This window comes from Scaptodrosophila lebanonensis, unplaced genomic scaffold, assembly GCF_003285725.1.
Source record: "Scaptodrosophila lebanonensis strain 11010-0011.00,11010-0021.00 unplaced genomic scaffold, SlebRS2 tig00000024-arrow-pilon, whole genome shotgun sequence".
Classification (NCBI taxonomy): Eukaryota; Metazoa; Arthropoda; class Insecta; order Diptera; family Drosophilidae; genus Scaptodrosophila; species Scaptodrosophila lebanonensis.
The window spans coordinates 8,245,048-8,260,860 of NW_022060538.1; the positions used below are offsets into that span (position 1 = coordinate 8,245,048).

The window sequence follows — 15,813 nt, forward strand, 5'->3', positions numbered from 1 at the left end:
CACTTCAGTTTGTAAAGCTAATAACAAAACTGTTAACCGCTGCTTTCGAGTCATTCGTTTTTGTTCTGGTTGTTGTTGTTTGTCGTTTGTTTGTTGATAAGCAACTTGCCGATACAAAAAGGAATCCAAACGAATGCGGGACCTCTCTCTATGTCTTTCAAAATAAGTAAAGCAAATGCCGCTACTCTCTTTTCTTTTTCATATCAAATACTACGTTGTTCGATAAATAAGAAAAGTTCTTGTATTTAGCCCTCTTGGAAAAGTTGTATAATTTAGTTGCAACACTTAAAAATTAATTATTTATGAACAAAAGCAGAACAATACTTTAAACTATAATTGCCCTTTAAAAATCTTTGTAGCTGTTAGTGAATTTATGTGTTTTCCTCTGAAACGGCATACAGTTTTAATTTGATATTTATATTTGACTGTTCTCATAACTCATCTTTCGCACTAACGCGTCTACAATTTCTGTTTGTACATTACCCACTGATTTGTGATGTCCTACTTGACTCTCCAATAGGGCTTTGTTTATAAACTTGTTTAGGCGCAGCTGTAATATGAGCTTTACTGAAATCAGAGCTGGAAGGTGTAGAATTATAGTAAATAAGTTTAATGATTCACAAGAGAGTGGAAAATATTTGTTCGCACTTATAAACGGGCACCTACACAAAATCTCACTTTTAGCTAGCAACAGAAATATGTAAGTAAAATCAAAACTTTAAACACACTTGCCCATACACCCACACACACAAAGTAACACACATACATACATGTGTAAGTGTAGTGCAATGGCGCCCACTCAGCAGCGCTCTCCCTGCCCCCGCACGCTCATTCACATAGAGTCGAGACGAGTCTCCGTAAATGAAACTTGGCACAAAGTTTGCGCTCCTTGTAATCGCTTAAGCCAATTACAAAACTTAACCTCAATTTGTACGCAGTCAACAGGGGGCGCCACTCAAACACCGGCGCAATTCATTCACACGCACTTGCTGGAACTTTTCGGAAAGGAGGCAGGCAGCAGAAGCAAGGTGCAGTTTCTCGAGTGCCATTCTAGGCATTCTGGACACCCTGGACAGCTGTCAGCACAGCCAGAGTCGTTCCTTCGTCCTTCTTGGTCCGTGTTAAAGCAGCTTTTTGAAAATATTCAAACAACTTGAAAGTAGAGCTATGTATAGTAATATTCCATTGAAATTTATAGAAATGCAAGAAGTGTACTAAGTCTTCCTTTGCTTCGTTCCCTTAAGTATTTTAAGGGGAATAAATAATGGAAAAAAGTTATTCATGCTTGGCTGCAACTAAACACAGCTAATGCTGACCACCCCCGCCCTGACCTACTCAGTCCACCCGCACACCTCAGTGTAATTTTATGTTCGCACTCTTCAATAAGCACGACCACGAGTTCTTTGCCTTTCCTTCAACACTCTCTAGAAGCTGTTGGCTTCCTATTTATGGGTTTTGATTTTTTGTACAAGCTTGGTCAGTGCTCCTGTCATGCTGCCAGGCCTCCCCCACCTCCACCTGGCTGCACCTGACACTTTTGTTCAAAGTTGATTGCAGCTGTTTCAGAATTTCCGCTCTGGCTCTCTCTCTAAAATTTATATATTTTAAATGTACCCCTTTATTGTTGCTGCTGCCGCCGATGTTATTATTTTGTTTGTCTGTTAACATTAAGCAGGACTCGCAAGTGGCAATCAAGCGGCAACCCTGCAAAAAAAAAGTTTTGAAGTAGTTGCAAAGGTGTTGCCAAGTGTAAATCATTGGCCAATGTTTATAAATACTCAAACTTTATCGACAACTAGCCGTGATAGAGAGGAGGAGAGGGACAAATAAGAAGGTTTTCCAAGACTTTACATTCAAATACGCAGGAGTTTGTAAAAACTCTCATTAAAACTGCGCATTTATTTGTTCGTCGGACAAGAAATTTTAGAAACCATTTAAATCGCTCAGCATTAGAAAGTTACTGCTGTTAATAATGCAGCGCCTTCTGATGCTATTTATGTCTGCCGGTGGTTTCCTTTGTATGGAGTTGCAGTGCTTAATTAACATTTGAAATATTGCCTTACTACTTTCAGCAGAAAGTGCTTCCATGCCGCCTACTACTATCTGGATGATCCGCCGCATCATCCCAATGTGCCGCAGGTGGACTGGGAAGTGCCCGTCAAGATTGGTGACGAAATACGCGCTGCTGTGCCCGTCAATGAGTTTGCCAAACACGTGGCCTCCCTGCATGCCGATGGGGACATTGGTTTCAGTCGCGAATATGAGGCCATACAGAACGAGTGCATCACCGATGATCTGCCCTGCGAACATTCCCAGCATCCGGAGAACAAGCGCAAGAATCGTTATCTGAACATCACAGCTTGTAAGTGGGGGAATTGGGGATACTACAGCCCAAGCTTATATTCACCTTTTCACCCACCCACAGACGATCACAGCCGCGTGCATTTGCATCCGACACCGGGCCAAAAGAAGAACCTGGACTACATCAATGCCAATTTCATTGACGGCTATCAGAAGTCTCATGCCTTTATTGGCACCCAAGGTCCCTTGCCAGACACCTTCGATTGTTTCTGGCGCATGATCTGGGAGCAGCGGGTGGCCATCATTGTGATGATCACGAATTTGGTGGAGCGTGGACGTCGCAAATGCGACATGTACTGGCCAAAGGATGGTGTTGAGACCTATGGAGTCATACAGGTCAAGTTAGTCGAGGAGGAGGTCATGTCCACCTATACCGTGCGCACACTGCAGATCAAGCACTTGAAGGTAAATGAGCCAACTGTTACCGTGTAATCCCTTGCCTAAGCCCTATGGCTTTCTTGATTTTTGCAGCTTAAGAAGAAGAAGCAATGTAATACTGAAAAAATTGTCTATCAATATCACTATACAAATTGGCCCGATCATGGCACACCCGATCATCCGTTGCCGGTCTTGAATTTCGTTAAGAAATCGTCAGCCGCCAATCCCGCCGAGGCTGGTCCCATTGTCGTGCACTGCAGGTGAGTAAATTTAAGGATCTTCAATCAACTTGAAGTCTAATCGCACTTATAATGATCTTCCTATAGCGCTGGCGTTGGTCGCACAGGCACCTACATCGTTCTAGACGCCATGCTCAAACAAATCCAGCAAAAGTCGATTGTCAATGTATTCGGCTTTTTGCGACACATACGCGCTCAGCGAAATTTCCTCGTTCAGACTGAGGAGCAATACATCTTCCTGCACGATGCCCTCGTCGAAGCCATCGCATCGGGGGAGACCAATCTGCGTGCCGAGCAGATTGTGGAGCTAAAGAATTCCACGCCCTATCTGGAGCAACAATATAAGAACATCATACAGTTCCAGACCAAAGACATACACATCGCCTCGGCCATGAAGCAGGTGAACTCGATCAAGAATCGTGGTGCCATCTTTCCCATTGAGGGTAGCCGTGTCCATTTGACGCCCAAGCCGGGCGAGGAGGGCAGCGACTACATCAATGCGTCCTGGCTGCACGGATTTAGGCGTCTGCGTGACTTCATTGTGACGCAGCATCCCATGACGCACACGATCAAGGATTTCTGGCAAATGGTCTGGGATCATAATGCGCAGACAATTGTGCTGCTTTCCTCTCTGGATGACATTGTAAGTGAAATTATGGATTAAATGAAATTGGAGGTCGAGCACTTTGACTTTAAAAGTCAACAAGAAAGTTGGTCGAATATATTTAAGATAGGTCCGGGAGAACTGCGACCAAAAGGCGGCGCCTTCCGCAGATTGTAATTCTTGAGATGTCTATTCTTACCATAGTTTAGTTGATTATACCTTATCTATGACTTTTGCGTTATCTACGTGTTTCCCACCAACAACTAACAGTACACTCCCATTTCGTTTTTAAACACAACTGTGGCCTCATTAAAATTATTATACGCTATTAGCGTATATTATTTGATTGCTTCCGTCCTTGATTAAATACTAAAGCAGATTTTTTTTTTAAATTCGCTCACTCTCAAAGAACTTTGCTCAGTTCTGGCCAGATGAAACGCCCACCACAAGCGACTACTATCGCGTCAAATTTCTCAGCAAGACAAACAAGAGCGACTATGTGAGTCGTGACTTCGTTATACAGTCCATACAGGACGACTATGAGCTGAACGTAAAGATGCTCCACTGTCCCAGCTGGCCGGAGATGTCGAATCCCAACAGCATCTACGATTTTATTGTGGATGTGCACGAGCGTTGCAATGATTATCGCAACGGACCAATTGTCGTTGTCGACAGGTGAGTGTTGCAGCGCCCAACAGCCCTAATGGATCAAAGATTATACGAATTGAATCTCTCGCTGTCTTTCAGATACGGAGGCGCGCAGGCGTGCACCTTTTGCGCTATTTCTTCGCTGGCCATTGAGATGGAATACTGCAGCACAGCGAACATCTATCAGTATGCCAAGTTATATCACAACAAGCGACCGGGAGTGTGGACCTCCAGTGAGGACATACGTCTTATTTACGAAATTCTTTCATATTTGCCGGGCAATTTGCATTTATTGAAGCGCACGGCGCTGCGCACCGAATTCGAGGATGTGACAACGGCCACGCCGGATCTCTACAGCAAAATATGTAGCAATGGTAATGTTCAACTACATCAACAACAACTTATACTACAACAGCAACAGCTGCTACAATTGCAACTACAACATCAACAACAGCAACAACAGCAGCAATTGCAAACAACACTACAACAGCAACAATCAGAACAAACACAATTAAACGCTAGCAACAATATTCAGCATAATCTTTGTCATATTCCTAACATTGCTCATGCATCTGAGACAGCAACAGCTACAGCAACAACTACAACAATAACTCACACTACAGATCTACCAGAAAATACTAATGCTTCTCCATTATTGCCCATTTCATCATTGTTACCCACAGTTGCTCCCATCACACCCACATCAACACCTACAACAACATCAACAACGTCTACCGACGGTTCAGCCAATACACCACCACCACTCCTCTCCACCAACAACCATACAGCTACAACACCAACCACACCAACAACAACTAATTTTACTAATACTAATGTTAATTTCACTACTACTACTAATAATGCTGCTAACCTGACTGCTACTGCTGCTGCTGCTCCTTCTCCAACTGCTGTTGCGGATGTGCCGGCGATTGTTGGTGCCTCCTGCGATGTTGACAACACCACACAACAACAAATGCTGGCGCTGATACAACAACAAACACAACTGCAACAACAATACAACACGCATCACAACGCACTTCAATTGGAAAATGCGAATGTCAATCTTAATTGTTTGATGCCAACTGCGGCAACGACTGCTTCTGTGGATGAACTGCTCGCTGCAACAACAACACCTACTTCCAACAACATTAACAACAACAACCTGCAATTAAATGCCGCCACCACAGCGGTTACGGATGCTCAAAGCTTAGATATTGTAGGTTAGTTTAAAGCAAACAAGAGAAATCATTTTATAAATGCTTACTTATCTAAATAAACGAAAAACAAAAGATATACAAAAATATATACAAATATATAGTATATATATATAAATAATGATTGCAAATAATTCTAGTAATATTTATTTATTAAGCAATAAGTGAGTTAGTGGTTTAGAGTGTAATTTTAAATGATGATTGTATGTACGTGTACGTATTTTATACGGCCCTACGTTTATTTATTGCGCCTTGTTTCTGTATCTATAATTTATAGGTTGCTTTACTCAAAACCTAATTTACACAATAATAATGTCAAGCGGTATGTTTAAATATTTGTTTTTTACATTATAGTCACAAAACAATTATACATATACTATTATAAAAATACACATACAACAGCAAAATAGTCAACTAATTGAGGGAAATGAGCAACATATACATAGGCACATAGGATATACTATTGCTAGAAATGAAAACGCTGTAGCAATTGCACAAGTTATATAAATAGTTTACCAAATAGTTGCCCTATAATTTTACACATAATTACATTAATTAAAATGTCAGCAGTATTAGCAACATTTTTGCGAACTCAGATAAATGCGCCTCTTGGATTTAAATTCAATTTTAAAAAGATGAATAGAATAATGGAAAGAAAGTACCCTCACAAAAATAATTGCTTTGTTTAAATTACGATAAATCACAAGTTTTGAGACCCATTTTAGAGATTCCATTCATTGTATTCTTCTCAAACCAATACTGTTTAAAGCCAACTTCTAAAACAAGATATGATTTCGACTTGAGCTGTAGACCCAAACATTGTAGGGAGGGAAAAAGGGCGCATTTATAATGATTAAGGCTTAAGATATTGTGGTCTGCAAATAATTTATAGAGCAACTGGCAGACAGTTCTCAAAATAAAGGGTAGTCCACAAGGTTCCACTTATGGAAATGCAAGAGGTATCAAAGGGATATCTATTTCGAAGGATTTTAAATATATGTATGGTTATTACTTGGTTTTTAACTATATTTTTAATTATTTCCTATCAAGTCCCCGAACACTGTTGTTCGCCAAGGTGTTGCTAAATTATTGCGCATTTGTGCCATTTTTCCTATAAAATACTAGTAATAGCTAATTAGATATTAAAACAATTAATAATTCACAAGCACAACAATCAGTTACAAATACTAATTAAATTGTCAATCTTTATGCAAGTTTTGTTTGATTTCAAAAGTAAATTGTTTCCACGTCCGTCCTAGCATTTGTTACCATATTAATATTGTATGTTTTCACTAATTTTCTACAAAGCAAACTACTTGCAAGATGTAGTATTGAAATAAATACGAAAACAAAAAGAACAAATTGAAAAAGTTGATAAAAACTAGCTAAAATTATGCGAATTTAATAGGAAAACTAAAGTAAAATAAATGTATGACAAATATTTTCGAATGCACAAATGGGAATACGACGAAATATTTTAAAATTTAACTAAGCACATGCACGGGCACATCACTGTAAATCCTAAAAGATATAGACACCGCACATCACCACTGTATATAGAAAGCATAAAACTGAACAGCATACTAAACGCATAAAGAAGTAAGGTAAGGAGGAGGAAAATAAGTATAATTAATTATAATATTAGAATGCGAGCCTTATAGCGGGCTCTGAAAGCTATAAATATTGTATAAATATCTAAGGAAAGCAAAAATACAACAGCAAATTCTTAATAAGGAACTAAATACGGATAAGTGTAAAACAAAACAAAGTATTATTAAAAAATATGCATTATGTAAAAGCGAAAATGTAAATTGTTTTTCTTCAAGCATTCTCACGAATTGTTTGTTAGTTCACGTTGGCCAGGGAGGAAGGGTCAACAACTACAACTTTAACCAAAGGCACAGGGTGTTTCGATGTTAATACATAAATATAAGAACATAGATCTGCAAGAATTGTCATGTACAGTTTATTAATACCATAACGAATTAAATATTACAACAAAAGAGTTAGTGTTGCACTTTGAATTGCATTTGTTGCGTGTATGCTTGAATGAAATTTATGCATAAATGGATGACTGGATTAGATTGAATTGATTGGGAACGTTAATGTGTTCCCGTAGGCCGCACAAGTTCCGTTTGCTCCCAGTTCCCCAATTGGCTCAGTCTGAAGTGGGAAATCCATATAAGTATGTATATGTAGAAAGTAAAATCTTTTTACACACTAGTGTATTATAATTAACAAAAAAAAAGGAAGAAATGAAAGAAAAACAAAACAAATTGTTTTAAAGACTGGTTTTTGTACACTTTATCTTTAATAAGCGTGTATACTGAATATCTAAAAAAGAATGTTACACCTTTCAGTTACATTTTAGTTCGGGCATGCCATTGGCATCCAGATGATTCGAATTAATACAGATTTGTTAGTTTTTTTTTTTTTGGCATTTAAGATGCCCATCATTTTGTTTCTATGCCACTATTTATTATTGTACATTCTTAAACCTAACGACCAATTTTATAATTGTGTTTACACGAAGAAAACCTATGTACGCTATGACACTCTCTGTAAATTAACCGATACGTGAACTCGACTTATAAAGCTTGTAAATTCTCATAGTGAAACAAACAAGAAATTATGTACAATGTTGCATCTGTAAGATAATATTCATATTATTTACAGCCTAAAGGCGTATTTTAACCGTTTAAACTAAATATAGTACTCGTAAAGCTAAATTAACCGCCAAAAACCTTGAGAGAATCAACCGACACAACTCTTTCCAAGACTTATTATGCCCCGACACATTATAAATGAAAACAAGATGCAAAACACAACTATTTAATTGATGTTGTTATGAAATTTATAAATGTGATGGATGTCAACGTTTAAACTTTAAAGCAAGCAAAAACTTCAAAACAAACATCTGAAAAATTAAGAAATAAAAACAAAACAAAACAGCTGAACCTAGCGAAATCATAAGTAAGCATTATCCACGATTTTAGACTTAAGCCTAAAAAGAAATGCAAATTGAAAAGAAGAAAGCAGTGCATAGTTTTAAAAGTACGTAGTTAAGCGAATAGGGACAAACGGATGAGTGCTAGATCAGGCAAGACACGGTAAAAGTTATAGCCACACGATCTAAGCAACAAATAATTGATTGCCCAATGGAAGCAAAAGTGTGGCATAAGAAGCAGCATCGTAATTTACAAACATATATATGTATACATATATCTAAGTTAAAAGTAAGAAAATAAAAAATGAAATATGTATTGAAATAATTGCAAAAGCAACAAAAAAGCGTGGCGGCATCAAAATAAAGAAAATACAAATTGAATTTAACATTGAACGCTCGAATTTATCTTTTTTCTAATGATGCGATCCAATCAAAAATTTAAAAGAAGCTAAGGTAGAAATTTAGACGAATGAAGTTGAGTCCAAAAACTCAGATTCCTTGTACATACACTAAAGCAATTAGTTCCGGTTCCACGTGTTTTATTGCTTAGCTTGTCTGGAGCCCTTTCCGCTTTGGCAGAACACTACTCCCCAATCACTGATAAATTATTAATAATTATTTTCTTGAATACTAATGATACCTAATCATTCCCCGTAAAAGATAACACAAAGGAAGAAAAACTTCTACATATTGTATTTTTAGATACATACAAGTATGTGAGTACTCGCTCGCATTTAATTTAGGATTCAAATTCATTGTTCAGTAAAGAAGAAAATCCTTTGGCTTAAATATTTTACACTTTCTGCTTATACATATGTACTAACTATTATCACAATAACGCGATATCTATTGTTATGCTCCGATGGATTCAACATTCGATGTACAAGAGGTCAGTGCGTCCAGAGTTACGAATGAATCCATTAGCTCTGTGCAATTTGGGAATACGACTTTAAAACTTTCGACCACGTCTGAGACCACACGCACAGCTTCACAGTAGATATTTGTCTCGTGACGATCGAAAACCTCAAAGTCCTCATTGGCAGTTTCCAGTACCACGTCGCCATTTTGTTCTTGTTGAAGGGTTAGTCTGAAGCTCTCCACTATGACACTGAAGATGCGCGAGAGAAATAATCTGTTGTGTTGGAATTTCTGCAGCTTTTTTAGCATGTTATGTAGAAATTTTGGTAACGCAGCCGTGGGCAGAATATTTGCCTGCTCGCTGTGGTTTGATATGCTTATGCTGGCTGCAACCTTTTCGGCAATGTAGTTCCGCACCTGGCTGTGTTCGTCCACCAGTAACCTTATCACTAGCTGCATATAATGCCCCAAGATGTCCGCATCACCGACACTAATTTGTTCTTCCACAGACATCATTAGAAGCTCGCAGAGCTGAGCTGCTTTGTAGCGCAAATAAAAGGACTGCGTTGGTGCGCAGATATCCAACGCAAAGCGCAGCACAGGCAACCACATACGCTGCTCCAAGTCCTGCTGTAGAACTGCCCGCATTATGCACAAGCTTAGACCAGGCTTCAGTTCGCTGTTAGCCGTAACGCTGCGCTGCATGAGGTCGTCCATTGAAAGCTTAAACTCGTGTAAAACCGCCAGTAACGCATGCACTTGACAGAATAGTTCCGGCTGCCAGCAATGACCGGACAATGCTTCATCCGCCATTCTCTTGATGTCTAAACGCACAGCCTCCGACATATGAAGAGCCTTGGCCACCTCGGCAATTGTGTCTGCAGAAAGTGCTTTAGTGTAGCGCTTCACGTCGCTACCGAACTGATATTCTTCAATATCCAAGGAGTCGATCAGACCTTTGGTCACCCCCTTGTAATGAAAGAGCAGGTACAGAATTATTTGAACTTTCAATTGTTGCACAGCCGTGGGAAGGTCCCTTTTCGTCACCAGATCCTGTAAAATGTGCTGCACCATATTGTTTGAATCGTGTGATAGGCGATGCAGATGCAGACCGTAAATTTGAACGAATCTTGGAGAGATGGCATACGCTGCGCAACTTTCGTAGACCTCGGCATGATCGACGAAATAAACTTTCTGCAGCACTTCTAGCAGTGACTTGTCAAAGTAGGCATCATTATGAGCGCTGAAATAAAAAAAGAACGTAAATTTTGGAAGTTGAAAGCGACAAGCTAGTAACTAACTCTTCCATTATGGCAATTAATACATCCAGTATGGCATTGAACACAAATATGTCTCTCCGCTGCAGATCGATAGCTAAGAGTGCCAGCGTATGAACGAGCATTCGAATCAGAAGTGGTTCAGAACAGTTCAGGCGCTTGTAGATGTAAAGCAATTGCAAAAGCTGGCCATGAAGATCATTCAAATCTAAGCGCATCGTTGGATTCTGCAATTAAAGGAGATCATTAGGATTTGTTTTGTCCATTTATAAGCACTACTTACGTGATTGATCAGCGCATGCAGTATACAAAGATTCTTGACTATTTTTCGCACTAAAGCGAGAGCATTTTTCGTATCCACAAAGTTCCCCAGCACTTGCGCTGCACGCTCACGCGTCATGGAATCGTGGGAACGACAAATTTGCAACAGAAATGGTACGAAATCAATAAGCTGCAAAGAGTAAGTTGCAAGTTAGCCGGCAGGAATAGTCTGAGGCACAATTACATTTAAACTGGACTCTGTGCCTTCCAACGCTGATGGATACAAGCGACTGAGCATTAGCAGCATGGTCTCCAGCTGCAGCGACTGGCCCTTAGGCTGCCCTTGATCGGCAATCGTTTCACCTGCGTCCCGTAAACGATCATGAAAGTAGTCGAAGAGCTCCGGATAGCGTGTGAAGAAAATGCGTCCCGTCATCCGATTCCGCACATGTAATTCGCCATCGCCTGCGCGGGCCCGTTCCACGCCAAATATGCGCACCAGCAGCGCCGCAAAGAGCAACGTGGCCGAGTTCTGTTCCGGCCAATTGAGCGCCACAAAGCTCTCTAAGGCACAGACAATGGCTCGTGGAACATACTCGCCGACCAGCTCGGCCAACTCGCTGCAGCGAAAGAGAGCACGTAGAATGTTCAAGGCATGGGTGCGTGCTGCACTCTCTCCCTCCCTCCGCCGCTCACACACGTCCAGCAGCACACGAACAGTATTCTGGAAGGTGCCATGCGTGCCCAGCTTTAGTTCAGTGCAGATGAGAGCCTGCAGCATGTATGGTACGCCAGCACTACGTCGCGTCGGACAGATCTTAGAAGGCTCCCCAGCTGTCTCTCCATTGTTGCACACTAATTCGATAGCCTCGCGCAACCAGGCTGTGGGCAGAGCATTGAGGGAGAGCTCATCACATTGCCAAAAGCGTTTGCAGACCAGCGTGAAGCCTACATAGGCCTGCTCGAAGGCACCACGATGTTTAATTTCGCACAACAGTAGCTTGAAATGTTCGCCAATGGCTACCGCCTGCTGGTGACTTAGCAGATGTGTCCCTTGGGACTGTGCATCACTCTGCAACTGAGCACGTTCTACCAGCTCGCCGAGGATGAGAGAAACCTCCTTAATGCTGCGCCAGGCGCATAACAAAACCATCTGTGGAGTGGTAGGTAGCTGCTGCAGTGCCTTGCTATTCAAACGATTCCGCAGCACATTGACAGTTTGCTCCCGATCTGTGACTATCGCCTTTTCGTCGGCACTGGTACTGGGCAGATGTCCCTCTGGGGAGGCGCTACTCACCACTGGCAGTACTACATTGCTGACATCCATGCACACCTCTACTAGGCGCTTGATATAGGCAGCCCACAGCGGTTCCTCGGCCAGGCACTGCATGTCCAGATGCTGTAGAAAGTGCCTGCTCGCACCAAGTAGTCCATAAAGGGGATTATATTTAGCCGCTTGTGCCAAATCACACTTTGCCATTTGCAGGCCAAGTTTCAGTTCAATCAGGCACCATTGAAGCGCTCGGTAGCGTTTCGGCTCGTAGCTCGGCTCCCCCATATCCGGCGGGAGAGCCAAGTCCAGCTCTAATTGCTTTTCACTTACACGCTGACAGTAGTATTCCAATTGATAGGCGCCAGTAGCCGAATCTGGCGGACGGAGCGACACAAGCAATTCCATGATATTGCCGGCATTAAGCCGCATTTGAGCCGCCTCGGCAGGCTGCAATTGGCGCAGCAGCAACGCCGCCAACGTCTTGTTTTCTTCGTACGAATCGCCCAGGCAATTTTCCAAAAAGGGCAACGTCTGTGTCGGCAGCTGCTGTTCCACCGACAACGACAGTTTCTTGCAAATTTCAATGCAATCGCGAAGCAGTCGCAAGGACAGCCACCGCCGTCCATAGTTGGCTGTGGGAAAAAGATTCAACGCCAACTTGTTCATAAAGGAGGTAAGGAATTGCAGTAATTCAGTGCTTCCATTCGGTTGTGCCCGCAATTCCTGCGCTAGCGTCAACTCAATTCGTTTGAGTGCCTTCTGCAACAGCCCGTAGCCAATTTGACGCATATGAGCGCTCGGATTATTGGCATTGTAGTGTACATAGTTGAGTAAAGCCTCGCGTTCCTGCCTAGTGAGTGGTTCACTGAGCTTGGGTGTCTCCACGACAAATCGAAGTGCCAGCAAACGCGTGTGATCGTCCAGCCCAGTGATAGCATCATAAATTTGCTGTTGATATTTAACCAGCAAATTGCTAAAATTCTGATCCTGCCGACCAGATCGGCGCACTGTAGCCATGGCCGTCAATTTGGTGCTAAAAGCCAACTTCGGCTCGCTTAGCAGCTCATCCAATTCGTTCGGCCAGAGTTGCACAGCTTCGGTAATAAGACGCTCGATAAGCTGCAAGCGATCGTCCTGGGCACTGGCAGCCTCCAGCAGGGTCCTGCCCCATAAGCTATGCCAATGCTGAAAGGATTCGCCTCTACGAGCCGTGCTCATCATGCCTTAAAATAAAATAATAAAATATGTTTAAGTGAATAGAGCGTTAGAGTCGCGACTATTGTATATCCTGTACCTGCATCTCTGTCTCTGCAAGTCCTCTAACTAAAATTAACTTTTATCAAGTTATCAAGTCGACCGACTTTTATGAAATTTCTGATTATATCAATATTTGTGTAACTAAATATGTAGTTGGTATATCTATTTAGTTTAAACCTTTTTGCTGTTCATACAAACGGAAAAAATGCTGCTTAAAACGGGCTCTGACATACATCTTAATTTAACTAGATCATTGAATATTTTAAGAAACATTCCAATCTCGAAGTGAGTTCCAGAATTTTCTTTATGTTAATAAATTACATGCCAGATTGTTGCTGGAGCAGATAAATGGTTAGAATTCAAGTATATATAACATTACACAGCAGTAGCTTTAGAAATAAATCATTATTCCAGAGTAACCACCATATAGTCCATAATTATAGCGCAAAAAACCTACAACTATTCAACCTACAACTGTCGGTCGGGCCAAAAGCAAGATTCCCCAGGGTATAAAGAGAATTTGGTTAGATTTTTCTGTGTTGAACATTAAAACCATAAACCATGCAGACCTAATTTTTCTTCATTTTCTACACTCTTGCAATTAACAATTGAAAGTAATGTGAAAGGTTATCGGCTATAGAAACATATCGAGCACAGCTTAAGCATAAAACTTACATTTATACAAAGCATCCACACTATCATCGCGTCCCAGATAGCATTTGAACACCGTCTCGAAAAGGCTTGGGCAATTGTCTAGAACTTGTTGGACGCCAACAACGGTTACCACCTGTTCCAGCATGAGGCATGAGGAACTAAGAGAGCAGCACTGTTTCTCAAAATGGTCGAAGACTGTGTTGAAGATAGCGTTCTGGCCAACAGTGCTGGCATGCTGCAGAACATTACGCAAAAGGTCCCGGCTCATGTGGCGCACCGAATCTGTGCTACTCGAGAGGTTGGTCAATGCAAAGCCAAGCAGTTCACAAAGAATAGAGTGATATGCGGAAAGGCTGCGATCTGTGAGGTTAACATTTCTCAAAGCCTTCGAGTAAACAAACAGATGCTTTGACATATAAACCAGTTGATTGGTGGCATTATTGCCAGAAGTCATTTCAATTAACTGCTGCAGTATTTTCAAGGCAGTTGAAGAGTAAGTGTCGTATTCTTGCTTTTGAAGCACCAGCAAACACGCTCCCTTTATGGGCAGCTCCTCCGCGTCCTTCATCGCCTGACAACTAACCATGTACTTGTCGAACTCATCGAAGAAGCGCGCATTGTGTCCAATTGCCATGCCAGCAATTGATCGCACATCCCAAGGAGTATCAATGTGCCTGGATACAATTTCGGCCAGTACTGAAACTTGCTGCAGTTGCGAGCAGCGCGCCGGCACAAGTTCTGCTCTGAATTCAACCAGAAAGTTTACATAGAAACGCAAGAGGTTCTGTATAAATAAATAGTACTCGTTGCGCCTGGTAGGCGATTGATCCACGGCTGGCTGACTGTCAAATGGGTGAATATTAGTGTGTTCCATGGCATAATTGTGAGCTACAGAATCTTACCTAATGCCTGTCCAGTATCTTTGCAACGCCATGGGTATTAATGGAACAAATGAATCGATTTGCTCACTTAAGGCTTTGCGTCCACAAGGGAAATTCTGCAGACAGCCACTGACCGAAACAAACAAATCGTTCATTCCGTCAACATCATAACTATTAACCTCTATGGCAACGGCAATGTCTTGTAGGGATTGCACCAGAGCAGCTTCTAATCTGTCCCTTTTATGGACAGTTGAGTTGTATGAAAAGAGCCTGGAAAAAATCAATTTATTTGTTTGCAATTAATACTAAAACATGGCCAATTACTTGCCTGACCAATTGATTCCGTACGGCATGCTTGAGTGGACAGGCGAACAGCACATCAGCCAGGAAGTCCATTGCTTTGGGCACCTTAAAGAGCTTTAAAGAAAGCAGAAAATTGTACAGAATATGCCTACACATGTAAAAAGCAACTCCATACCTCCTTGACGATGGCAACCTGCTCGGCGCTAGAACTGACCGCTAGTTTTTTCACAAAATCAGCTTGCGCTAAAGAATTCAAGAAATATAAATTAATTACATTCATATATACAACATACATATGTATGTATGTATATTTATGAGATGGATTGTAAAACTGAGTAGGACCTTACATTCGCACCATTTCGGCGGTAATTTAACTGGCGCATCCCGCAACTTGGCAAAACGTTTGGGATGTGCACACAGCTTCATTGCTGCCACACGTAAGTTTAGATCGTTCATTTGAAAGTCGAGAGCAGGTGCAAACCAGTGAATGAAAAATGTTTCCAATTTAATAAATATGTAAACAAAACAGTGGATTAACGCTGCAATTTCACCTCACCGCGTGTACCGCAGTGCGGCGTTGCCACTTTGATACATTTTGATCAGTTACCTGTTGATTCTTGCAATTAGTTTGACAAACTCTGAATTTGCCAAACTACAA

The 15,813-nt window shown here is 41.4% G+C and overlaps 2 protein-coding genes across 4 annotated transcripts in view; one reads left to right on the plus strand and one right to left on the minus strand.

The window, feature by feature from the left end:
* Positions 1 to 7,449, plus strand: part of LOC115621479 (tyrosine-protein phosphatase 99A) — a 200,864-nt gene extending 193,415 nt beyond the window's left edge. For 2 of the 3 annotated variants that reach the window (XM_030515138.1, XM_030515139.1), the window contains 6 exons: positions 2,073 to 2,362; positions 2,426 to 2,766; positions 2,833 to 2,999; positions 3,066 to 3,621; positions 3,992 to 4,257; positions 4,330 to 7,449. In XM_030515138.1, coding sequence (XP_030370998.1) covers positions 2,073 to 2,362; positions 2,426 to 2,766; positions 2,833 to 2,999; positions 3,066 to 3,621; positions 3,992 to 4,257; positions 4,330 to 5,455 — 2,746 coding nt within the window. In that variant the 3' untranslated portion in view covers positions 5,456 to 7,449. The remainder of the gene's footprint in view (positions 1 to 2,072; positions 2,363 to 2,425; positions 2,767 to 2,832; positions 3,000 to 3,065; positions 3,622 to 3,991; positions 4,258 to 4,329) is intronic. The other variant, XM_030515140.1, reaches the window with a different exon arrangement.
* A 1,675-nt stretch (positions 7,450 to 9,124) lies between these two features.
* Positions 9,125 to 15,640, minus strand: LOC115620697 (thyroid adenoma-associated protein homolog). Its single transcript, XM_030514067.1, has 9 exons — positions 15,503 to 15,640; positions 15,331 to 15,398; positions 15,181 to 15,269; positions 14,874 to 15,122; positions 13,993 to 14,813; positions 11,032 to 13,283; positions 10,810 to 10,977; positions 10,551 to 10,753; positions 9,125 to 10,492 (listed from the first exon to the last, which is right to left on the minus strand). The coding sequence occupies exons 1-9, from the start codon at positions 15,609 to 15,611 to the stop codon at positions 9,244 to 9,246; spliced, it is 5,208 nt and encodes a 1,735-aa protein (XP_030369927.1). The 5' UTR covers positions 15,612 to 15,640; the 3' UTR covers positions 9,125 to 9,243.
* Between the last annotated feature and the right edge of the window lie 173 nt (positions 15,641 to 15,813).